The following is a 27,369-nucleotide window of genomic DNA, read 5'->3' as shown; positions in this document are numbered from 1 at the left end:
TGCATACCTACTTCTGGCGTATTGTGCCCTTTTACCAGTTTTTTTTTTTTTGTTTCACCTACAAAAGTAATAACTGAACTTGAGATACATTTGAATAAGATGCAAAAAAACTTTAACAATTTTCAGGTTTGCAATCTTAACTGAATCACGCATACACACACACACACACACACACACATATTCTACGAAAGGGGCCCTCTGAAAAGACTGACTGCAGAAATTGTGTGAGACAGTCCGAAAGAAGGAAGAAAAAACACCGTGTGGGGGAGGAGCTCTAAAATGATAGGACACTCTTACAGAGCTAGCGTGGCGTGAACTCATGTCTATTATATTTAGAATTAATCCTTGAAATGTCTAAATCAAACAAGCTTTCTTTGCGCTTGGTGTTTGCAGCGTAAGAGCATCAAGCGGTTGGGGAGATGTTTGATGGCTGCAATGGGTTTGTGATTTCTCGAATCATTTAAGGGTCACACAGTCATGTCATTGATTCACGATTTTTGTATTCGCTATGGAAAACAATATGTCTTCATATCATTGTTATGCCGACGAAACCGTTTCCGATTTACTTTGTTTATCGAGCGTCACTGCTGGAAACTGATGTCCCATAAACTGCAATGAAATTGGCCTACACAGTGTAACGTATACTGCAACGGTGAAGGTGGAAATTCTCTCTTTGTTTGCTAGTGTGTGTGCGGTTTTTTTTAATAGATGGTTCAGAATGGATGATTCCACGGGAATTACGAGATATCCAGAGATTTCCTTTAAAAAATAGGTCTTGTTGCTATTTGAATGTTTTCAGAAGCTAATTCAGTTCGATTTCTGTGGACTTAATCAGACCAGTCACATATCAGCTCCGGCGTCAGTTCCCGACGTGGGCTCTCAATGCGAGTACAATAGATAACTGGTAAAATGGACCACCATTGTGTTCAAGTCTCTTGAGTCTTAATTCCACCTATTACTCATCGTAGCAGCGTTCAGTCACTAATCGGAGTACACCCTCTTCGTCTAGCTTTCGCAGCAAAGAAAATTCCCGAGGCATCTTGTGCACACCCACTGTGTTGTTTTTAGAGTAAAAGTTTCTTATGGTGGGTTCATAGTAATGGTATCGCAGCTCTCGGTTCCGGGAATCTTGCGGGAACGGATAGAACCCATATATGTTAACTTCATCACAGTGTAGAAGAGCGACAGTAACCACAGACAGTCCCGTAGACGGCAAGGGAATCTTCCAAATCCTGTAGAGAGAAAACAAGCCCACACAAGAAAACAATGTGGAATTTGATAACACAGTGAATTGTTCTCTGTAATGTTAAAATGACTTATTGTCAGAGAATGCTGACTCGGGGTCAACGGGTGGGACTCAGCAAAATTGAAATGGTTAAGTTTATATACGGGTGCGTTTACGCATTTTTTGATCTTATTTGAAATTTGAAATTCTGATGTGTCACAAAAATATCTGCCCTGTATTGTCTTTGCAGAGTTAATAACATTGTTTCAATGTCATGAAATGAATGATTTAAACAAAATACACTTAAATGCAAATAGAGCGAAAAGCTTCAATTAACATAGCATCTGTATGTGTGAAAATTTTTACGATGAAGGGTGCCGAACCACATTCATGGAATGAAACAACCGAGTGAGGGCACTCAGCCCCAGACCATCCCGTCCCAAGGGTAGGGGAACTTGTGGCATTTTCCTTTATGAAAATCAAAGTTGAATTCTAATTTGGGGACAGCTAAGAAGCGCATTGGTATATAGAAAGATACCACGTAGCGAACAGCCAATTCAATAATAACGTAATGTAAATCATACAAACTAGTGCCAATTTTAACTTGTATATTCCTTGAACACTTTTTTAGTCGCATATCCGCTGTAAGTATCTAGCAAGTGACAGTTTGCATTATTTTTGGGAACTATTGGAATCCGCAACACGATTGAAGACATAATAATTACGATGACTCAAGATTATCAAGAAATAATGGACAATGAAGTGGTTTTATGATCTGCACAGAATGTGTGCATTAAGATGTTTAAACAGCACTTACAGAGCAGTCTGTCCCTAATATTGATTCCATTGACATTACTACTGTCTTCTGCGTTGAAGTTTGCTATTTCTATATGTTATGTTGTTTTATGAAGAACATGAAAACATAGGACGTTATGCCGACAATCGCATGTAGTGATATCACATCGCGCATGGCACTGACCCAATTTAAATCGGTTGTGTGGAAGATATGGAATTTTCTTTTCCGAAATTTGAGGTGAATGATTTTCAAGTCATTTTTGGCACCACCAAACAGCAGGGTTCCACTCTGAACACAAGATGCATAGCATGAGCGAAAAGCTAGCGCTATTACTCTTGTTGCACTAAGTCAATCCTTACAAATAATGGCTGATTGTCCTGCCCGATATATCAGACCAACTGTTAAAATTTGTCCAAAAGCACCAAATTTGGTGCACATATAATCTTTTATAATTTACATTTAATATTTTATAACATACTTCATTTCTTCACAGATCATAAAGATCTAAACTTTCGCTTTGATATTGCAGAATTATTGTTTTCTGTTTTTGTATGACGCGATCATCTTAACAGCTATATATATTTAATGCAGTTTGCTGTCTTCTGTGGATAAGCACCATTAAATGATTGGTTTGAAACTAGTTTCTCCTTTTTGTTTGATTCCTTCTCTTTTTGAATAATTTCAAATATTACCATTATTGTGTTTTGGTGTTGTTGTCATTTTTATCACAATCATTACTAACATCGTTGTAGTTGCTGTTGCATGTATTAACAATTGACAAAAAGTATTTGAAAGCCGACAGGTTTCCAGCGCACACTTTCTGCAACCAGCCCCCCCCCCCCCCCCCGGGGGGGGGGGGGGGGGCTTTGGACGAATGGTGGGGTTCCAGTCAACACAACGGGATGCGTTTGTCTGTTTGTTTGTTTGTGTGTGTGTGTGTGTGTGTGTGTGTGTGTGTGCAAATATCTCAGCAGTCATGCAGATCTCGAAATTTGTTGTCTGTTGGAAGATGGAAAAAGCAAAAGGGTTGTAACTACAAATAGATCATGCATATTGCGATACCTGGACGCAAGGTACATCAATGACTCTGGACTATAGGCCCATGATGGCTGGAGATTTAGAGTTCTGTTAAACAGCGAAGCCACAGTACGCAGCTTTTGAGGATTTCCCTTAGGGTACCACACAATTGTCTTGTTTGTAATGCTGAACGTTCTCTCTGCGTAAGGAAGTCCCTTTTTATCCCGAAGTAAGTCACGTGGCACTTTTATTTTTGACAGTTCGAGCAATTCTGCTCTGTTTACTGTAGTTAAACTTATCCTTGACCCGACATCAGATGAGAAATTCCTCCCAACGGGCGCGAGATTCAGCCTGAAAATAAAGTCGTGCTCGTCGATTTCGCTTCCACACCGACTATTCTCCAGTATCCCAGAGTTCCCCACGACAGCGCATCGTGGCCCTATGGCTGGTAGTGGTTCCGTCTGGTTTTGCGCGATGATGGTAGATTCATTGGCGCCGAATTGAAAAGCTTCCGCTGCGATGCCCAGGCGATATATTCTGACCGTTGTATTGGTGTTCAAGTATTTCTTTATTTTTTTGCTGGAAGACAAAAAAAAAATGGTGAAAGAGACCCTTTAGTTCGACCTGGTTAGGAAAGTAAAAATGAGGTTATGATAGCGTGCTTGGATATCTATATACGTGTTGATAGACAACGTAACGGACCCCGGAGAAAGTCATGCGTTTTCATGAAATCCTTTTGATCTTCTTCGTCTTAATCTGTTAAAGAATGTGTTATTGATACTGCAACCCCTACACTCTGGGAATGGAAATGACGGAAACGCGCTTTGATAGCAAGCATTTGTTTGAATAGTAGGAATTCGGTACAAAGAGATCAGATACTATGAATAACTTCCTGCACACAAAAAAAAAATCGTATTCGCTTCTAATCGAATAACTGTTTCGTTCTAATATTAATCTTTGTGGACTAATACAACAAAATGTCTAATTGAAACACTGCTTCAGTTGGAAATACTATGATATAGATAAAAGTGCGCTTATAATTTCAGTATGATGAATCATATACACTGTAAAAACATCGGTGTTAGATTTAACACCACGGGTGTTAAATCTAACACCGATCAAACTTCAATAAAGGACCACACCCACAGGTGTTAAAAATGCACTGTGATGGTGTTGAAAAGTGCTCACCTGACACTTCGTGGTGTTAATTTGACACTGTACCTGGTGTTATTTTGACACTGTACTGGTGTTAATTCAAAAATGACACCACATGGTGTTGATTTGATATTTGTTGGTGTTAATATCAATGGTTTAACACCCGTCCAGCTTCAATAAGAGACCACACCAGCTGGTGTTACTTTGGTGTAAATTTATTTTCACATTTTTTTCAAAAATCTAGTATTTCAATGTAAAATTCTTGATCGTCTTGTTTAAATTAAAAATCAACAAGAAGTGCAGTTACTAAGAAACTCTTCAAAAAACAGTTTAAAATTTGGAAATGACACCCGTAGGTGTTAATTCAACACCATAAATGAGCACCGAAAATTTAACACCAGCTCGGTGTTTACTATTTAACACCGGACTTTTTGCAGTGTACAGGTAAAGGGAAAACTGGATTAATAAACTCAAATTAATGTATTCGTGCATCGAGTGCTTTTATTTCAACTGATTGCCCTTTATCGACTTGAATACTCACCGGGTATTCATTGTTTTAGTAGTAGTCACGATAAAAAAAAAAAAAAAGTTCATAGGCATACATACTTCAACGAGTGTATGTACAAGCGCATGACTGTTTTTAGCATGGCTGCTACACCGAATAATCGGTACTTTATATTCACGTCGATAAAGGGTCAATTTGTTTATCAGTTAGATTAATAAAGTAAAAAAAAAAATGGGGATCACTCAAAGAAATAGAGAACAGTGTCCTGATCTCTCATTTGTGATTTGCATTTGTATGATGAAATAATAACTACACTGCACGTATATTGGGGGTTTTTTTCTCTCTCTCTACCGAATTCTGCTGATTGAGTTGTAGTCATCTACGATGTAATAGGTTTCCATTTTTTCTTCACAATGCTACTAAACATATTGCCGTTATTATGAAAAAGAAAGAAAGAAAGAAGAAGAAGAGGAAGAAGAAAGAGAAAGAGAAGGAGAAAAGTGAGAGAAAAAAGCTATAGTCTGTCCGGTCTGCAAAGTGCATTTAGAGATGTTTGATTAAATCCAAATGTAAATGTGGATGGAGTGAAAGCAGCAATATTAATGGAGCACATCAGTGACAATTTGAGGAAAATCTGACCCTTTGTTCAACATTCTTGATTTTTTTTAAAGTTCGAGTGCCGTCATTGCTTGATAAGACGAAAATTTGTCAAGAAACGTATCTATCGCACACGCAAATGTGACACAACGGGAGGCGTAACATTAAGGCCGTGTCACACCATTCCGGGCAAGCTACGCGGGCTTGTGGCGAGGAGGTAGTTTCCATCACGTAGAAGATTTTCAGCGGGCGAACAAGAATGTTTGCAATTTTCATTCATGCCTTGTCATACCGCACGGGGGAACTTCTGCGGCTTGACTTGCGGGGAAACAAATTTACTCCCCGGAGCTCTCCGCAGTTGGTCCGCACCTGACAGTATTTAGCGCGTAGTTGCCCGGAGGTGCTCACGCAAGTCCGATTTAACCGCAGCCAAGTTTTGAGCATGACCAAAACTTTTTCCGGGTGAGTCGCGGGAATGCCCGTAGATGTCCACGCAGAACGCCAGTAGGAGACCCTTAGCGGCAGTACTTCCCAGGCAATTCCCACGCAGGTACTTCGCAGTCCCGTATGCAGCCAAGATAATGAAATTCTGTGAGATTTCAGCCATTCCATTAGAAGAATTCCTTCACTGAGTTGTCAGCCCCCAAGCGACTGGTACAAAGGTCACACAGTATACTCGCAAGTATAACGCGTCCAGCAAGTAAGACACATGCGCTGACTCGCAGAAATCCTTTTCCGCCCTCAGGAATGTCCGGTATGCTAGAAAATCCCTACACGTAACAAGCCCGAGTAGCTTGCCCGGAAAGGTGTGACAGGGCCTAAACACGGTTGCGGGTAATAAAATATGCGTGCGCACCTCCGGGCGACTACTTTTGAGATACATGCTAGGTATTGTCATGTGCGGATCATCTACGGGAACCTCCGGGTAGTCAAAATTGTTCTTTGCAAGTCGCACGCAAGGGTGGTGTGACACGGCCTTTACAAATCCAAATACCGCGCTGCATGCGCGTCCCCGTTTTTGCACATGACACCACGAGCGTGGTACCCCGGGGTGCGGGGGCGTACCGTTATACCCCGGGTAGCGGGTTATAATTATGGCGCCATCTCATGTTCAGAAGACTTATATTTATACACTGCGGTCATTGTGGCCAAAATTTAGCACTCGGGAATAATGATCCAAATGCAATCATGTACCACTATTCGGCCCTGTTATGGAGTTTCATGCCCTTTTTACTATAGGTCTAATAATAATGATGATGATACTTTTTAGGTTTTCAAAATATTCTATGTCGATTTTGAACAGTTTTTCAGAACAAGATGATTTCAATCGACGAACTTGTCCTATATGTTTACTTATTTTACGTCTTCCGTGGATTGGTAGTGCATGGTGCTGTGCAGCTGTCTACGAGTGTGTGACACTCACATCATTGGTGCATAGTGTATGTAATGAGCACTGTGATGAGCACTGAGGCTGATTCTGCTGCACTGCTAAGATCATTGTTGTGAAAACAAAAAAATCTTCCAAGAAGCACTGAAATATTTTGGGTAACCAAAGATAAAGTACTGACAAACGATAATGATAATTATAATAATGATAATAATAATGATAATGATAATAATAACAATAATAATGATAATAATAATAATAATTATAATAACTATAATTGTAACAATAATGATAATAATAATAATCAAAAAGAATTGCGGATTTCTGTTTGGTACCCCCAGGGTACCATAGACCACATCACATGAGCCCACTGATCTCTCCTCGGAGATCAGTGCATGAGCCTAGGGGCTTCGCTTAAAATTTACGCACTGACGGCTGGGCGTAGAGTCTAACTGAGCTCCACACCGGCGCCATGGTGTCTATCGTGCGAGAACTGTACAATTATTGTACATGTATTGTTATTCAGATTACAGGTGCGCTGGGCCAGTGACTTATTGTTGCCTGATATCAATTGTATCTGTCCAGTCTACCATATCGCTGCAATTGATATCACTACAAAAAATGGTTGCGCGAAATGGAGGATGCTACACCAGACTCTCATAATAACCATGATAACGTAGAAGATCTTCTTTCTTTTTTCTTTTCTTTTTGAGCTGATTTCTGAAAAGAACCAGTAAACATGCCAAAATAAACTTGCGCTATGATATTGTATAGTCACCTCCTGGGATCGATAGTCAACATGATTATCATTAGACCTTGAACAGTCTGAGATGAACTAAGTTTTTCAATGTTTTTCTACGTGCTGTCAACATTTCAAGGGAATCTAAGTATAAGGCGTAAATATTCAAGATAGAAAAATAGTCATTTTAAGGTCATACTTGCGTCTTACAGTTAAGTAAACCTCTTTGATCCCCGCCTGTCTGTGTGTTTGTGGTTAAATATGTTGCGAATCAAAATCTGGATTCACTGGTTGACATAACTGAAGTTAATAAAATAATGGCGTTCATGAAAACAAGAGGATGGGGAGGGGGAGGTGAATCTAAAATGTGAAAACTTGTATACCTCACGTGAGGTGGTTTAGCTGCAACTGAAATTCTTTCTCACTTAAAAAAGAAGCACTGTTGCAAACTAGAGTTCCTCCATGTGAAACCGGTATAGTATATGCTAAAAAATACAATCTTTTTCTAGAGTGTAACTAAACTCCCCCTGTAATAAAATTCACCAAGCATACGCCACATGTGTACGTTTACGTTGTACGTCCAGAAAAGATATGGCGATAAAGAGCAGAAAGATTATTTTTCAGAAACAAAGTCTGGTAGCTGACCGACTCTGTTGATTATAATTTTTCGCTTAGTCTCTCACCCATTACCTAAAATGTGAGAAAACACAGATTTAATACCATTATAATATGTTATTTAATAAATATTTCATCAATTATCAATTATTCATTTATTCTATTCATCTTTGTATCTAATACCATAATAATATTACAGTATTTAATACATATTAAGATAAACATCATGTCATCTGCTAATAGGGCAAAGTGGCACGATCTGGGGGCAAATTACAAATGGTATTCCATTTTGCCTAATCCACTCTGTCCCGACTATGTCCGAAGATTTCTCCGGACATGTATCACTGTATTCACTAGCCCTGGTGCAATTACCATGTTCAAAGTAAGCTTAAGCCCATTTATAATTGATATGATTTTCGAGGTAATTCAGCATAATCATGGTGATCTAGATGCAAAATGTTTGTATCATTATTGGTTAGATGTATGGAAGACAGATGATATATATATATATATATATATATATATATATATATATATTATTATTATTATTATTATCATTATTATTATTCATGTTCCATATTCTACATTTCATACAAGTTTTATATTCCATTTGATTTGAAGCAGAAATGTTTTTCACACAATGGTCAGTTTGAACCAATAATGCACAAATGTATAAGGACATTTATAATTGACGTGTAATATGAGGAACCCACTAAAATGCAAAGCTTGTAGGATGTGGGCTCCAAAAATAAAACATAGGGTTTAGTACAGTACAGCAATGTCAGAAGTGACGTAACATGCAAAATACAAAATATCGAGAATATTACAAAGTTTACTGGATGTACAAAGTATAATATATAATGTTTATGATTAACTTATGGTATAAATGCTAAGAAAAGTAGCAAGTTGATCAAGCTAATGAAGTCATCCGAGCGAGGCATCATTTGAGTATGCAAAAAAAAAAAATTTTCAAGTGATTACGGCAAAATAATTAAACATAGGATTTTAGAAAATTGGCTTTCAGATTTTTCTTAAAGGAGCTTAAAGAACTTGAGTGCAACCGAACCGAATCTAACTCATTCCAGAAAGAAGGGCCGGTCGATGTAATTGTCTTAAGGGCTAAAGCTGTACGGACAGGGGAAAAATGATAGGATTCACTGTGTCTTGTAGGGTAAGTATGAATATCACTGTTTTTCACAAACATTGAGGAAAATATACTAGGAAGGTCACCAGTATTCAACTTATACATGAAAATTCCAACATGATACAAATACAAATCAGAAATTTTTAACAATTTACTTGAAACAAACAATTCATCAGTGTGATCAAAAAATTGTGCTCGATTTATAATCCGTAAGGCCTTTTTCTTAACCAAAAATAACGAATCAATTTTAGTCTTTGAGCAATTCCCCCAGGCTAATATTCCGTAATTCAAGTAAGGTAATAATAAGGTTGTATAAAGAGAATGCAATATTGGCTTTGGGAAGAGATATTTCAGTTTGTGAATAATTCCAACATTCTTGCACAATAATTTACATAAATAATCAACATGTACCTTCCATGAAAGGTTACTGTCAATATAAATACCAAAAAATTTTGTTGAATCTATTTGATTTAACTGTAAACCGTCCATTAAAACTAAACCTGGAAGAGATTTTGTTGTGTTACTGAAAACCATATAATTGGTCTTATTTATGTTAAGCGACAATTTATTTGCCTGAATCCACTCCAACAACAACTTAAGTTCATTATTCAAAGAATCGAGCAAAACATAAGGATCTGAGTGAGAATAAAAGAGACTTGTATCATCTGCGAACAGAAGAAAAGACAGCAGAAAGGATGAGTTCCGGAAGTCATTGATGTATAAAACGAATAAAAGAGGACCTAAGAGGGAGCCCTGCGGAACACCACAACAAATCGAGTTTATATCAGATTCATGATTATTTACGGAAACAAATTGAGTTCGACCGGTAAGATAACTTCTGAACCGCTCCGAGGCCTTTCCACGAATACCGTAATGATTTGGTTTATACAAAAGAATTTCGTGATCTATTGTGTCAAAGGCCTTGGAGTAGTCCAGAAACAGACCGACTGTATGCGACTTTGTGTCTATAGCTCTTACAACTTTCTCAACCAGTAGTAATATAGCATGGGTGGTTGCATGTTTTTTCCGGAACCCGAATTGATTATCAGCTAAAATATCACATTCGTTTACAAATTTGATTAAACGATTATAAACCACCTTCTCAAGTAATTTAGAAAAGAATGACAGAAGCGATATTGGTCGATAATTTCCTAACTCATCCTCTCTGCCTTTCTTATGAATTGGGATAACTTTAGCAATTTTCATTTTAATTGGCACAATACCAGTTAATAAAGATAAATTCAAAATGTGAACTAATGGTGATAGTATTTCGTTTACAATACATTTCATGAGGTGATTAGAAATCCCATCATGACCTGTACTCTTCTTGGGGCTAAAAGAATTGACAATATCTAAGACCTCTGTTTCAAGTACTGGGAGAAAAAAAAAAAGACTGTGGATTGGAATTTAGTAGGTAAGAATGAAAGGGTATACATGTGTACAGATGAAATATTGCGGGCCAGATTCGGACCAATATTAACAAAAAAAGAGTTAAATGCTTCCGCAATTTCCACATCATCTGTTAAATTCTTCCCTTCACAAAGGATATTATCAATAATACCCTTATTTACACGTTTATGAATAACACTATTTATTACATGCCAGGTAGATTTTGCATCTGACTTGTGCTGTTCAAACAAAGAACAAAAATAATCTTTTTTTTTTTGCTTTACGCAACAGGGACGTAAGAGTATTCCGATATTCTGTACAAATCACGTATAAATATTTTTAATACTTATTCCTTTCTTCTTCTTTTTTTGCCCAGCCCTAATCACAAATGATGCAGCATTTCTGCTTGGTTCGATCTTTGTGCATGAGCTCAGAGTGAGGACAGCAGAACATAGAATTTGTAAGCAGGGAGGTGCCACCTCCCTGTTCTAAGGATGTGTTTCTCTTTGCTCCATGCTCCACTTGACTCGGGGTCTCCTACGTGTCATGGCGTTATCGTGGAATCGCCCTGATATTAGAAGCATTACAAGTGCATGTAAAGTATATGTATATGAATTACTGGTGCTGGCATGGCATTACAAATCTTCCTGAACAAAAATCTTCTGACTACAAAGAAAGCCTTGTTCAAATATTTTTTTTTTGTGTGTGTGTGTGTGTGTGTGTGTGTGTGTGTGTGTGTGTGTGTTGCAACAATTAAGCAATTATGACTTTTGGGTGAAAGCGTTGAAGTTGATGAATTATCGACTAAATCAAGAACTTTACATTTTTTGAACAAACCAAAGGAAGAGTTGTGAGCTGAGAACAGAACCAAGTTAATTTATTGACACAAGTGGTAGCAACCGATAACACTGTCTGACGAAAACTTGAAAACTTTGATGCAACATCTACCACTCTGTTGATTTTGTTCTGTTTGATTTTGCCCAGTGTATAAAAGTCAACTTGAATTTGACGTATTTTTTTGCATCAGCCTCAGACATCTTAGTGCAAGAAGTTGCGAAACATGCTGGTGAACTACGCGAAACATTTATACACGTGTATTAGTAAGCTACTCCAGAAGTACGTTTCAGACCTATATGATCTTTCAAAGTTTTTATCGCTTCGTATCGTGGAAATATCCAATCAGATTACTTGTATGTTTTGCAAGTACAATAACTGTTCATTGGATTTGCACTGGGATGACAGAAATTGGTTAGTTTCCTTGTGAACAAGACAGCACAGACTGTAAAAGAGCTATAGTTAAGATGACTTTAGGTGCATAACAACATAACGGGTACCAAAAAGACTGAGACGCTTACATTTTTTTTTCCCTTGCTCATCCATGCTGAAAGTTTTTTCTCGTTTTTTCCCCCCGACACGTCATTCGTTCAACATTGGAGGTACAAAGAAAGATCATTAGTCTTTTGTGTCTCCATGGTTCAACGTGTGACGCCTACACGCCGTGGTATTGGGAGAGTTGGGTGTTGTCCCTCTTTTATTTGGCAAACGGTCAAGACCATACAATATTGACAATTCACTCAAGCTCTTGTCAAAAGTATAGTCTTTTTGAAAGCACTGCTGCAATGAAAACTCAATGGTGTGATATGAATCAGCCACCATGCAGTGACTCTACTTTGTAAGATATTAATTTGCAAATTATGAATGGCCCCACTGGAAAAGTATTTCGTTTTTCTTTGATAGTGACTTTCTATTTTTTGTGAAAAGTTACTTTCCTGCAACATGCGAAAATAATCCCTGTGTAACGAAGAAATGTGGAGTGAGCCATTCGAAAGAGTAAGAAGTTAACTCCCTATACATCCCTTTGTTTAAAGTTATTGTTTTGTTAGTTCCCGGGCACGTGACACATGACATATTAATATATTTATGTACCTATATTCAGAGAGAGGCATGACAAAGATCGATGGGACGAGTGGTATACGTGTGCATGCGTTGTGTCTTCCTGTGTATATTGGCTTACCGTGAAATAGCAATTGCTGTAGCCGATAATGATCTCTTCATGTGCTTCATGTGCTCAACCGACGAGATTAGAACAGATGTGCTATCATATGTGTCTTCAACGGCTACCTTGGGTATCGCATTCATGGCTGCTGACACTGAAAAAGAAAATACAAAACTTAATCTTTCTCATGATATAATCATTCAGTGGTCTTTCTACAATATTGTATGATCGTTTTCACCAGATTATAGCTTCTTCAGGGTTGCCGACGTTCTGTATAGGGACGCCTGCAAATAAGGAGGGACAATTTGTTCAAAGATTTTGTCCAAGGATAAACACACTTGGCCCGTGCTTATTAAAAAAACAGAATCCAGCCTTATCCAAATGCATAAACACATTGATATTAGAATCAAAGTAAAGCATGCAAAGCTCAACTCGTCAACTTGGGCATTTCGAATTACTTGGTAAATAGACCTGTTCTATGGGGTAAGTACACAATGTTGTTTGATGTTTGAAAAAAAAATCTGATTCTGTCGTCATTAGTTTAGCAATGTCTATACTGCAGAGAAGGGATTCAGTACGCTATATTAAAGCTCTGTAGTCTAGAGTCAAGTAGAAACTGCCAACTTTACCTGATCCTTCTCTGCGCATGAGTAAATGTACCTTCCCGAAGTTGATTCTCCACACTACACAAGCAATCAGGACCTCGGTGACGAGAAGCCATGTTCTTCCCCGGCATAACATTGATCGTTTCAGCGGATACATGCCTGCATAGCAAACTCACAGCGATTGCATGAATTTTCTTCCTAATCTATCAAACAGTCTGAATCAGTATGATCCGCTACATCAACTATAATGGGGTCAATCTCTGCTCGGTATACGAGTAGAATACAACCATGCGTAAAACATGACACACTGACACGTTCCATTCACTCAAAGCGCTCAGTGGTTCCATTACAAACGAAAAGTCAACGTTGCCACAATTGGCATAATCAAGCTCTCCGGTATAAATTTGACCTCTTTGTCATCTATAGCATTATGCTAAGCATAATTTGACTTTTTCGAATGCTTTCAATTCATTATGATCTATTTTTTTTTAATGGCACATCTGTGTGAATTTTGTTTAGATTGTACACATTGGTCTCTACCATCGGAGTAGAGATCAGTGGTGGTACATCCCTCCTTCCATGCGCCACACGCCAAGCAACGAGGAAAGAGGGGAAATTTCCCGTGCGTTTGGTTCATAACGTTCAGCATATGATGCTACATAGTCACAACTCCGAGCGGCGAGCGGCCGATTTGCAGCCTGCCAGGGAATTGCTGGGAATTTAGGCATCGCATCGAGTGATTCCTTTTAAAGGGGCTGTACAGTACTGGTTGAGGTGGGGATTCATGGTTTTTACATTCCTAAGTGAGATAATGAGAAACATCTTATGAAACATGAAAGAGCATGTAATTGTAAGAAGGATTCAACGTTTATTTGATGAAAATTGGTTTTCAATTGGCTGAGATATCCAAAAAAGTGATAATAATAAAAGACTTCATGCCCCAACTTTATTAGGATCTCTTTGTTTCACCTTGTTTTTGGATATCTCGGCCACTTCAAAACCGATTTTCATCAAATAAAGTTTTGATACTCCTTAGAATTGCAAGCTCTTTGACATCTCATAGAGTGGTTTCTGAATATCTCGCAAAATGTTAAAAACTAAATCCTCACCTCGACCAGAACTGTACACACCCTTTAAGTCGCCGCTCAATTTGGAACTCGCCAACTGGTGAGCGACCGATCTCCCAACGGCGACAAGGCGGCGACCGCTCGGCAGCCATTTATTTAGCAGGGTTTTTTTTTACCTTATTAAACTCGCTCTACGGCGACGGTCCGGCCACTGAGCGTATTTTGGGCAGCGAGTGAAAAGTGGGCAGGCGACGTCGAAATTTAACTCCGCGGTAAAACTTCGCGGCGACCGAGCGATGCCCTAATAAATAGCGATACCCGGACGTACAGTCTGTATGCAGTAATTGGTAGTGGGGGGGGGGGGGGGGGGGGTTCGGACGACCCCAGCGAGTGAGGTCCGCTTGAACATCCTTCTTTTTATAATAAAGTACATTTATAATGCGCCGTATCTATCATTAATGGTACTCTCGGCGCATGAGAGCCTGCATATTTCAACACATACTGTGTACAACCCTCCAAACCCAGTCCATATCCAATATTACATTAACATTAACAAAAACTACAATTTTTAAACAAATATGATTTAACTGGAGTCTTGAAATGAGAGGGTTTTTTTTCTTTGTTTAAATCACCCAACCATGAAAGTGTGTGTGTTGTCGTTGTTGTTGTTGTTGTTGGTTGTTTTTTTTTTTTTTTTTTGGGGGGGGGGGGAGGATGGTATACTGACATGAATAACAAAGTTATCATCTTACTTTTTTATCACAAGATTTCCAAATATTCCATCCAGTATGTTCACCAGATCGTTGAAATTCAATTTTTAACATTGAAAAGCTCCCTCGTTTGGAAGGGGAATACCCCCTCCCACATGCATCTTCCGCTCGGTCGCTGCCTTCGATTATACTAAATCTACTATAGGCATTAGGCTTTCAGTTATCAGTGTCAGTTTAATTGCATTTGTTCCCTTGTACAATACAGAAAACACGCAAATACACAATGAAAACGACAAAATCAGAGCCTTTTAATCTTTCTCGTAACATAATATAGACATACAGGTATACAGAAAAGGAAATGACATACGTGTGAACACTTATATATTTCGAGGTATAAGTGGAGAAGACCGTCATCAATAAGCACTGTGCTTGACTGGGATGACGGCCTCGGATAACATGATACATAAGAGAAATCAAAGTTCAAAGTGAAACTGAAAGAAACTGCGAACGACAAAAAAAAAGTCACTTCAACCTATAATATTACATGTGCAGTGGATAGCATACATAGGACTGTAACGAGACGAGTAGGAATGACAGAGAAGGGATACAAATATACAACAGTAAAAAAATGTAAGATGATTTAAAACTGCGAAGAGAAACACTGTGCCTAAGTTCCTCAGACAGCGTCTTGTCTGTACTGTCTTTATACTGTCTTTCTTTGTGCTGTAATAAGGTTTGTATTTTTCAAAAGAAAAATGATAATTAGTTGCATGACGGGTTGGATATTGGTGGGTGCCGGAGTTTGAGATAAATGTATCTTTAAACATTGCAGAGAGGTGATTGTAGGCGTATTTATACATAAATATGGCAGTTTGCCGTATGTGTATAACCACATCAGTGATTTTGAGAGTCTTTAAATCATGGAACAGTGAATCAGTGTGTGCTAAGTAGTGAGAACCCGTGATAATTCGTACTGCACGTTTCTGTAAAGGCAAAAGGGTATTGATTTGGTGAAACCACACTTTCCCCAAATAATATTACAGTAAATTGTGTGAGATAATGTTCATGCGTTATAAGGAATTAACGTTTTCTTTTACGATTTGAACTGTTAATGAGGTAGTCAATCAACAATTAATGAATTTAGTTTGATTTTGCTTTTGACAATATTTTTTATGAACAATGAAATAATGATATCACCTTACTTTCTTCCTAAAAATATTGAAATCTTTTTATCCCAAAGTATTCACAAGATCGTTAAATTTCAATCTTAAAATGCAAAAGTATCCTCACATTCCAGCAAATCAAGAAACCCACGAACAGCCAACACTTTTCACCAGGGATCCGAAGATTTCAAGTCAGCATGGAGGACCATCCACATGTGGTGACCCTGAGGAGACATCGCAAATCTTAAATCCCAAATCGAAGTTTGTTTTTAAATTCACAATTAACTCAAAAGTAGTTAAAACATATATATTTGTGATCTTGTGGAACAAATCACGAAGTCATATTGTCACACACAAAAAACAACAAAAACCAACAAATCTCAAATTCACACGCACACAAAATTCACAATAAATTATCATATTACAACCAAACATGGGCAAATATCTGCTAATCATTTATGAGTTATACAAATTCACAAACATTTCATAACTATTTGTGAACAAATTCGCAACATTTCAGTATAACTGTATAACACGTGAAATATGACACGTGAATGAATTCACAATCTACTGAGACCTCGTCTCAAATTTTCTTCAAGCACAAAATATATTGGATCTTGTCAGCGGGGTTGCTATAATTATTATTCATGGAACTTTTTGATGACTTATCATAGTTTAGAGTTTTGGCTTCTATAAGTGAAAAAAAAATGTGTTACGAAGAGTTAAGTTAAACAAATCAATATCAAAGACTTACTTCTATCCGATCAACAAATTTAAAAAGCAATAGAATTTTGAAGGATACTGTGATATTAATCACAATCGTCTATGCTAATCATTAAGGCGGTGTTGTCATTGGTTCATAAATATTAAACGTATTACACGTATACAGTTGTCAATAGTTCGGTAAACTGAACCCTCTATATATTAAATCACTGTGAAATTATTAATTCATTGTGATATGAAGGATGATTATAGGCTCTTCTTTTTTATTTCATATCAAAAGAAAACATCTTTGTAAAACCTATATAAGCGCTATACACAGAGTGTGAGACTTGAGAGGTTTTGGCATAATCATCTCATCTATTTTCATATGTGACTACAGCAGGTTTTCCCGGGAATTCCAAGGAAATGTGAAACTGAAGAATTCCATATTTTTGTTATTATTTTGCATGCGAAATCCAAAAAGAAAACGGTTCACGTAACATTTCTTGATCTTAGTGATGCATTTGGCAGCATAAATCATGATCTCACTGCCCATTCTTTGAATCGTTACAGTGTACCTAGTTGTGTAGTAGACTACATTAATCGATTGTACAGCAGGCTTCAGGGATATGTTTCAGGTCCTTCGTGGGAATCAAAAACTTTTCACTTTCGAAAAGGTGTCTTTCAAGGTGACCCTCTATCCCCGTTTATATCTGTTGCCTGTTTCAACCCTCTACTGGAATATCTGACTTCAATTAAATCCAAGTATGGCTATAACCTCAATGGACACAAGGTCATCACCACCCCTAATGCAGACGATTTTAATCTGATTTCGAATAATAAACGTCACCATCAAAAAATCATATCAGAACTCAACTCCCACTGCCAGTCCATGGGTCTTTCCCTGAAGCCTGCAAAATGCCGAAGTCTGTCAATTTGTAGTGGTACTCCAGGTGATATCTCATTCCGTATTGGTAATACAGAAATAGACTCACTGAAATGTATGTGACTGTATTTATGCGGGGGGGGGGGGGGGAGGGGAGGAGGCGTCGTATTTCATTGGGCTTAGACCTCCTTATTTATTTTCTCCACTTCAATGTATAGTATTTCCTATGTTTTATGTACAATTTCAAGCAGTTCATTATTATACTTCATTCAAGAATTTTGTTCACTTCGTCATGTACATGCATTCTATTTACCATTGTAATCTGGGGGCTTTACGCCTTTTCAAGCTATTGCTTTTTGTAGTCCCCGTTCTCCTCATCAATATTTCTTTTTGCTATGCTGATCTCACAATGTATTTGTCTTTATGATGATTGAGATGAATAAACGAATTGAATTGAATTGAATTGAATTGAATTGAATTGAATTGAATTGAATAAATGGCAATTGTCAAAGTAATAAAAAGAATTCAGCTTCCTGATTGGCTGTTGCTATTGGAAGTTGCCATTCCAGCAAAAATTGCTATCCTAACATCTTTTATGAAATGGGGCCCAGATTCCACAGGCGTGGGGCAGCTGCCAAGAAGGGTCTGCCTCCTGTGCGAGTGAGAGTCCTAGGGACAGATAGCCTCGTTGGGTCTTGGCCTGACCGCATTCCTTGTCTTTCACACTGGTAACACGAGATTAGTTTCTTAAGCACAATTCTGATGGAGTACAATTCTGAAGACTTTACTGCAGGTGATTAACAAGATTCTGTACATTATTCGCTTTTGCACTGGGAGTAATTGTGTAATTGTATAGAGGAGAAGCATGGATAATTGGATCTTTTTGATATTTTGTATTTTTGAATACAAAGTATGTCTCAAAATTCCCCCCCCCCCCCCCCCCCCCCCCCCCCCCCCCCGTTATGACGAACTCGGTTGTGACGAGGTTCCGGTTGCGGAAGTAGCTGTTAGGGCCACGGTGTTGTCCGCCGGTGTGTTTGTTGTTATTATTGTTTTGTTGATGTGTTGTTGTTGTTGTTTTTGTTTGTTTGTTTGCTTGCTTGTTTGTTTTCGGTTGTGGCAAAGTTTCGACATGGCGAAACAAGAATGCCGGTCCCAAGGGCTTTCGTTGTGGCGGGAGTCCACTGTATGAGATACATATCACGAGCGTTTTATATCATTACGCCAGCTGTAATGAGTGCATTTTTGTATTATGATATACGCATGTATGTTCATGCACAGCATCTACCTACGGGCTGTGCACGTCGACTTCGATTCTCCCTCATGTGTTGTTGAATTACAATGTGTAGGCTCATTTCTTCCGATCGGAAAGTTGATTAAATCCACTCAATATTTTGAGTGGATTTATAAATAAATTTATAGATAGTGTATTATGGCAGTTTTGTACGATTGAATGAGTAACCAGAATTGATATTTTCCGGCGTTAAGTTAAATGTATGTTAAAATCGTTTTATTCTGTTTGTTTTGAAACAGCTCATCAAACTAAGGTTTGTTTGTAAATGTATGTATACATTGTGCTCTTGTCAATTGTGCTGTAATAGTGTATTGTATTTTTCCTCGTACTTACCGTAACCAGGCAATGTTGGTTTAAGAAGAATTAAAGTATCTTAACTGGTTTGTGTACAAAGTGCAATGTCATGCAAAATGGTTAAACTGATGAAGCACAAATCCGGTTAATCCATGATACATCACTTGCTGATACAAAGTCATGTATAGGCAAAACAGTGCAAAAATAATGTGGTACATAACATATTCTAAAGTAATGAAAACCACGAGACAACACACGATGACGAAATGTAGACATATCTGCCGGTCCGTTTATTAAAGAACAATGTGAATGACCTGCCATCAATGATCATAATTATTTACGATGGGTCGATATAGTTATTCTTCGAGATGTGTTAACGACAGACATAGCGGCTGTGCAATTCTGGATGTAAATCTAAGTGGCCAAATACTGACATGACAACTGCGCGTTAATATGGATTCTCAGTAGAAATAAATAAAGGCAAGATTTTTTTTTTCTTGTTTGTTTGGTCGTTTGTTTTTCACGGTGCAATTTTAAAGATGACTACTATCAGTCACTTTCCTCTCTGATCTCCATGATTTCCAGCCTTCAACTTCTTTTACCGCTAAGACCATAACACAGGCCCGTAACTAGGATTTTTTGGGAGGGTTCAGAATTAGAAAAAGTGGACCTTTTTATTTCAAATTCTTCGCCACTTCGCGGTTTAATTAACTGACAAGCAAAAAACCAGAACAAAAAAACAGAACTCCCCCATGCAGTTTTTTTTTTTTGCGTTTCTTGTGCCACTTCACCCCCCCCCCCCCCCCCCGATCTGCGACAAACAAACTCGAAACTACAGTCACTAATCTAAATTACTCATTGCACCACCTTAGATAATCACTCACGGTTTCAAAGAACATTTGTAAAGATTCTTTAATTTTGAGGGTTTGTCTGTCTCCCCCCCCCCCCTTCCCGGCCCCACCTCCGGCATTGTGCTCCACCCCAGGGGACCCCTTAGGTGGGGAATGGTGTGCCCATTTGAACAAATTAAGATCATATTCCACAAGGGATACTACCTGACAAGTTTGGTGAAAATCTATCGTGAGGTTCTGAAGAAGATGAAAATGCGCAATTTCATTTAGGCTCAAATTTGGACCCCTGGGTTTCAAGGTGGAGGAGGGGCACCCCTGGATCCGCCAAGAACAAACTTCCCTTCAGGTGGGGAATGGTGTGCCCATTTGAACAAATTAATTAAGATCCTATTCCACTAGGGATACTACCTGAGAAGTTTGGTGAAAATCTATCGTGGGGTTCTGAAGAAGATGAAAATGCACAATTTCATTTAGGCTCCAATTTGGACCCCCGGGTTTCAAGGTGGGGGAGGGGCACCCCTGGATCCGCCAAGAACAAACTTGAAACTACAGTTATCAATGTACTTACTCATTGTATGAATTCAGCTCTATACCTTCTCGTTCTAGAGAAGATTCCCAAAGATTCCTTGGGGGTTGCCGTGCCCATTTGAACAAATTTAGATCCTATCTCTCTTGGGATGCTACCTGCCAAGTTTGGTGATACATGTAATTCGTCATGATGTTTTCAAGAATATAAAAATGTAAATAGTTAATTAATACATGATTATTGTACATGTACGTACGACGGACGACGGACGGCGGACGAGTGATCGCCGTAGCTCACTTAATTAGGTGGACCAAAAATTGTACTCCCGGGTCCGCCGCCCTTGCGTGAAGAGTGTTTTGCTTCTTAGTTTTGAACGAAAAGAAATTTACTGAAGATTTGTACACATGAAAATCGGAAACTTATGAGGCCATGACGCTACCACCTCATCTTATTTGCGTCATTGACATAATAGAAACATGTTATTCCATAAAGCTTTCCTTTCTTGTCTAATCTCAATGATTTTTTTTTTTAATTTCCAATGTGTGTATGGGAGGCCAAATTTAGTTTAATCAGCATCATTATACATCATATTGCTATGACGTCATCTATGGAGATGTTTAAAAAAATACGCAGGTTCAACTAATACTGAGAGAAAATATTTGTGACAAAAGCTTATCTTTTTAAACAATTAATATTTCGTTACATCTCCACTTGTTTTATTTTGTTTTCTTTAAACAATTTTTTTTTACTTTCTTCCTGAACTCTCACATGACAAAGAGCATTTTGTTTGACTTACAAATTTGAATAAAGAGCAAATATATATATATAATTATATACACGTATAATATTAATAATATAAATAATAATATAAATAATAATAATAATATTAATAATATTAATAATATAAATAATAATAACAACAATAATAATAATAATAATAATAATAATAATAATAAGACTGTAGCACGCAGTGTAATACATTGTATGAGACACTCGGTAGTACCAAAGTTTCATTGGGGATAGGAGGTGGCATTCTTGACAACAAAACACATTCATTGACAATCGGAAATATTTACATATGTGTATACATATTGCTTTTATTTCAATTATCCTTCATTTCATATAATTTGCATTTAAAATCCCTTTATGCACAGAACCTAAAGAACATAATACACCAAGCACAAATTCTTCAGAACCCATTATGCTGAAGAAAGAAAGAAATGAAGTGGGATTAGGACTACCATGCTTCCAAAAAATAAATTAGTAACGATTAGGAGATTGTGGGGAAAAAATCACATTATGCCTATTTGTGTATGAATATGTTTTGTGGACCACTTTTGTACAGCATCAAAGAATGAGGCTTCCCTTACTTAGATTATCCACGTGGCTTAAACCTGTCAAAATGATTTATTCATGTTGTTACAATGTTGTGAGAGTTTTTGTTTGTTTGGTTTTGGTTTTTTTTGGCCATGTGACAATGTAATGATAATCAATCTCTTTTGTATGAAGAATTTTACATGGGCAGATGAAATATGCAACACAGTAACGTATTACGGTTGTACTGGTGCAACACTGTAGAGGCGTTTCTTCACGTTCTCAAACTTTCTATGTGTAAAGCATGACTCATCAAGCACTGAAACCCCAGAATGCAACATTACCGGTAAACTGCCTAGAACCACAGTATGTTTGCAATGACTATGACATATCTGTCTCAGTTCCTGTTTAGAAACTGCCTACAGAAAGTTAAAATATACAATCGGAGCTTTCTTGTGATATGTATGAAATGCATGTATTTGTATACCGTCATATACAGTCACAGTTCCAATCATTTTAACAGTGTGTTCCTTTTGATATGTGATGTGTGTTCTGTGTTTCAGTCATATCTGAGGAAGATCAAATCACTTTGCCTCATCCCCTCATTCACTCACTGGAAAATCCCAGTATGATTAGGTTTGCCATTCAAAACATGGTATGTGTCTTATTACTGTGTATGTGTACCATAACAATAGAAACTGCTCTTGCAAACACAGGAAGCAATAGCTTGATCTTACAACATTTGCTATCACAAAAATATGTGTCACAGTTTCTCCAGATCAGTCAATTTGCACAGCTAAAGCCAGAACCATTTCTTTCTTTTTTTTTTTTTTTAGGTGATCCGAGTATCCTCTCGGATCACCTATTGTATCTGTACGGATTCTTTCTTCTTCTTCTTCTTCTTCTTTCTTTATTTCTCCCCAAAAGTTGTGCAGAGGTTAGCTCAGAAAGTACTCTGCCTATCAATTTCAAACTTATACCATGTATGTATCGTGTCCCAAAGACGGCAATCGAACTAAAATCAAAGTGATCAGTTGACCGTGACGTCACTATGACGTCATTATATGAAAACACATTTTCAGTCATATCTCATTAATGGAATGAAGTTTTTCAATGAAATTTACGTCACATATATTTCAAGTTATGCGCATTCTACTAATATTCTCAAAATTCACATTTTCTCTTGGTACGTGCGCGTACGCGCGCGTTGAAATATTTGTATGCTCAAATCGAGCTCAAATTTTTTTTGCACACGTTTCAGACCATTTGGAGCATTTTTTGAAAAATTGAAAAAATCGGACGGACGCGTACGCGCGCGCGCATATACGCACGCACAGCTCATATGCAATAGAAATTTCCCGTTTTTTCACACATATCGGCTGCCTGAAATGTCAAGCAATATTTCTACCAAGTTTCAAGTCAATCCGACTCAATATGACGTCATACGGGCCCGTCAAAGTTGAAATTCCGCGCGCGCGTCAATGGCGATATGCAGTACAACTATGCCAAAAAACTGCCAATTTTAAATCGGATTTTACTCGTCAGGATGGACGGTGACCCCCCATTTTCTATACATATTTTGAAAACTGATGAGTTGTACATGTCATTTCATGGGTTGGCAACGCTGACAAAATGATTAAAAGATATCAAATTTCTTAATAAAGTAAAAAAAGTAAATTTTCAAAATGACGTCATCAAATTTCAAGTTCATTCGAGCGTATCTCACTAGTCCTTTGTCAATTTTCACCCAGATTTCAGTATGATGTAGCTCATTTAATGTTCTTTCAAACATAAAATAACAGTGTTCTGATTGGATAACGGTATCACCTCGTAAAAATGGATAAAGTAATCTTGTCAAATTTGACCAGTTTACGTGTTATCTCTATGGGAGTGCAGTTTTTCTGGAAATGAAAATTGACATGACTATCTTTATCGAGCACTAGCTCACTTAAGCTTTGGTAAATTTCTCCCAGATTTTAATATGTTGTAGCTGAGACTTTACGCTACCGTAAGTGTGCCCTTTGTTTTTTCATACGATGTCAAAATCACGTCAAAAAATTGGGTTGAAATTCAGGCTTATCTTCGATGTATTGAGATATTTCTTTCTTTCTGCAACTTTCTTTGCAATAACTCAAGAAAAACGGCCTCTATCACTTCTATATTTTGCACATGTTTAGTTCATGTCACGTGAATTATTTCATAAAATAACAGCTACTTGATCGGACACCATCTTGGGTATGTAAATTAGGGTCAAAGGTCATAGGTGTTTCACCCTGTATCTTAGTGAATACATGTCTTATCTTTCCCATATTTTGCACACGCAAAGACCATGTTACAAGGATCATTTCACAAAATAATCACTTTTTACTCAGATGCCATCTTGTCTGTGCAAATTGAGGTCAAAGGTCATATGTACTTCTTTTTGTATCTTCGTTATGACGTGTTATCTCTATGGGAGGGAATTTTCTTTAATGTGAAAATTGACATGATTGTCTTTATCGAGCACTAGCTCACTTACCCTTCGGTGAATTTCTCCCAGATTTTAATATATTGTAGCTGAGACTTTGCGCTATCGTTTCATTTCCTTCATTTTTTCATACGATGTCGGAATTACGATAAAAAATTGGTTGAAATTAAAGCTTATCTTCTATGTATTGAGATATTTCTTTCTTTCTGCAACTTTCTTTGCAATAACTCAAGAAAAACACGCCCTATCACCCCCATATTTTGCACATGTTTAGTTCATGTCTCGTACATTATTTCATAAAATAACAACTACTAGATCGGACAACATCTTGGGTATGTAAATTAGGGTCAAAGGTCATAAATGTTTCATCTTGTATCTTAGTGAATACCTGTCCTATCTTTCCCATATTTTTCACACGTATAGACGATGTCGCGAGAATCATTTCACAAAATAACCACTATTTCATCAGATGCAATCTTGGGAGTGCAAAGGTGGGTCAAAGGTCATATGTATTCATTGCTGTATCTTCGTTATTCAGTGTATACAGAATTTGGTACCAAAGATGGCAGATATGACTCCCTTTTCTAAATGAGAATGCAAACATCACACGGCCAATGTCTCTAAACACAGATGAAACTTGTATGGTCATGCCTATTGCGATCGGGACTCGAATCATTGATAAAAAAAAAATCGGATCACCTTAATTTGTCAGTGATGACAAATTACAATCTCTAGTTTTTTTTGCTGTTGTGGTTGGGGGTGTTCTTCTTTTTTTTTTCTTTTTTTTTGGGGGGGGGTGGGGTGGTTGACAGCTGTATCAAATGTACAATTCATATGAGTATCAAAAGCGATGTTGCACAACCAATGTGTAAAATTTGGAACATGTGAATCATAGAGTTGGGAGTGCTTCTATTAAAAATTAGTACACACGGTCAGGTTTATAGCACACAGAAAGATCATACCACAATAGAAAATGCCAACAATATTCATAATGCCAGTCTCTTTCATGTGCAGGCAACTCCCGTTACAGTCAAATCCTCAGGCGGGCAGTTTTCTTTTGTTATATCGAAATTCCATCATATATAGCTGAATAAAAAAGCATGTAAAGATATATTAATGGTAATCGTAGGACCTGAATTCTCATTTCATTTTAACAAGAGTTCCATTATAATCATGTTCATTTTAACCAGAGTGCACTACACTTAAAAAAGGAAATACTGTTTTCATAATGACAAATAGCTGGCTTACAAATTTCCACATGTGACAAGACTTTTCTCTCACTAACAGCATGAAGAAAAACAGGGGAACTTTGACCACAGACCATTAACGAGTTTATGCAAGCACTTCTTCTAATTTAATAAATCAATAAATGTGTTTTAGTGTTATCTGTGCAAATATACACATTAATATATCACACAATGTCAACAGATACCTTGCCATGGATTAAAGTAATCATGTTTCTTCCACAATCTTGTACACTGTCCATTCTGAATGGTACTGCAATGAAAAACCTCTTATGAATTATGAAAGAGCATACAATTCTAGGAGGATTTCATGGTTTATTTGATCAAAATTAGTTTTGAAATGGTCGAGACATCCAGAAACAAAGAGGTCCTAATAAAAAGTGGGACATACCTTTTATTGTGACATCTCTGTTTTATTTTGTTTTTGGATATCTAAGCCATTTGAAAACAGATTTTCATCAAAGAAACTTTGAATCCTTCTTAGAATTGTGTGCTCCTTAATATTTCATAAGTGGTTTCCGATTTTCTCGCAAAAAGTTATAATCTGAATCCCCATGTCAACCAATTAATATACCATCCCTTTAGGTCGCACTATGACATATAATGGCACTCGATGTATAATGCTCAGGTGACATTAATGTTGGAAGTGAGGAATTCTTACTGGTATTCAGCAGTACAATGTACATGTTTACACAGGGTTTCTCATCCTCATGCATCATGGCTTACGCACTTGGTATGAACCATTTGTAATGCACATTAGGATACACAATGTACTTTTTGTCAATACACCGTAATGCTGCTGTAAGATGTCATTATCTTAAAATTTGGGATGTACACTGCACATACACAAGAGATTGGTGCATATCATTGCTGGGGTGACAAAATCTTGTATCTAAAATTTTGGTGAAAATGACTTTCTTTGATTAACCAGTACTGTACAGTCCCTTTAATGGCCAGATACACATAATTATTTCAGTGATGTCCTCTCCAAATCCTAGCTGTCTTACCCCAAAAATGAAGCCACCACGGCATGTCAACTGAAAGGCTATCCCATTTGATATAGTGCTTTGGCTGCCATGTTTTTTTTTGTTCTCCAGAACATTTGACATTTTGTAGATACGGGGTCTTGTCCCCCTCGCAACAATATGTATGCACTGCTGCCAGTCCATGTTAGTTGTAAACCGAAAAGCAGAAGTATTCGATCATGAGACATCAGATAATAAGGAAAACTTGGCAGTTCCACCTACACATCATTTTGTTCCACTGCAGCAAGAACTCTCATTAATTTATCATTATAACCAAATATAATCTGGTATGAATCAAAACATGCCGAAAGGTTAAGAAAGGAACACCAATTAAAACCAAGATACAAGGGACTGCAGGATGCTTTTTCTCTTTATAACAAAATTTACATTAGATGGGACGGTTGCTACATAAATAATACACATATGTAGGACTACACACTGATGCTACAAATCAAGCCCCACTTGCAGGTGAGAAATCTGTAATGATAGTGTGAGTTTGTGTCATGTCAAAAAGACAATATTGAATACTACTTTTGTAAACATATGTATTTCTAACCTCACATTACAAGCATTCACTGTTCATTATGATATGGTACTCAGTTTCTGTGGGTCTCCAGACATCCTGTGGAGAGAGAGAGATGGCATGGAGGATAGCT

The 27,369-nt window shown here is 37.5% G+C and overlaps 1 protein-coding gene across 1 annotated transcript; it reads right to left on the bottom strand.

Moving 5' to 3' along the window:
• Window positions 1–955: 955 nt before the first annotated feature.
• LOC139716271 (CMP-N-acetylneuraminate-poly-alpha-2,8-sialyltransferase-like) lies at window positions 956–7,156 on the bottom strand. Its single transcript, XM_071627838.1, has 3 exons — window positions 7,116–7,156; window positions 3,084–3,617; window positions 956–1,232 (listed from the first exon to the last, which is right to left on the bottom strand). The coding sequence occupies exons 1-3, from the start codon at window positions 7,154–7,156 to the stop codon at window positions 956–958; spliced, it is 852 nt and encodes a 283-aa protein (XP_071483939.1).
• Between the last annotated feature and the right edge of the window lie 20,213 nt (window positions 7,157–27,369).

This window comes from Diadema antillarum, unplaced genomic scaffold (assembly GCF_040938485.1).
Source record: "Diadema antillarum isolate AM-2024a unplaced genomic scaffold, OU_Dant_1.0 scf00000063, whole genome shotgun sequence".
Classification (NCBI taxonomy): domain Eukaryota; kingdom Metazoa; phylum Echinodermata; class Echinoidea; order Diadematoida; family Diadematidae; genus Diadema; species Diadema antillarum.
Note: the sequence above shows the minus strand (reverse complement) of the source record. Positions and strands in the feature narration are given on the sequence as shown.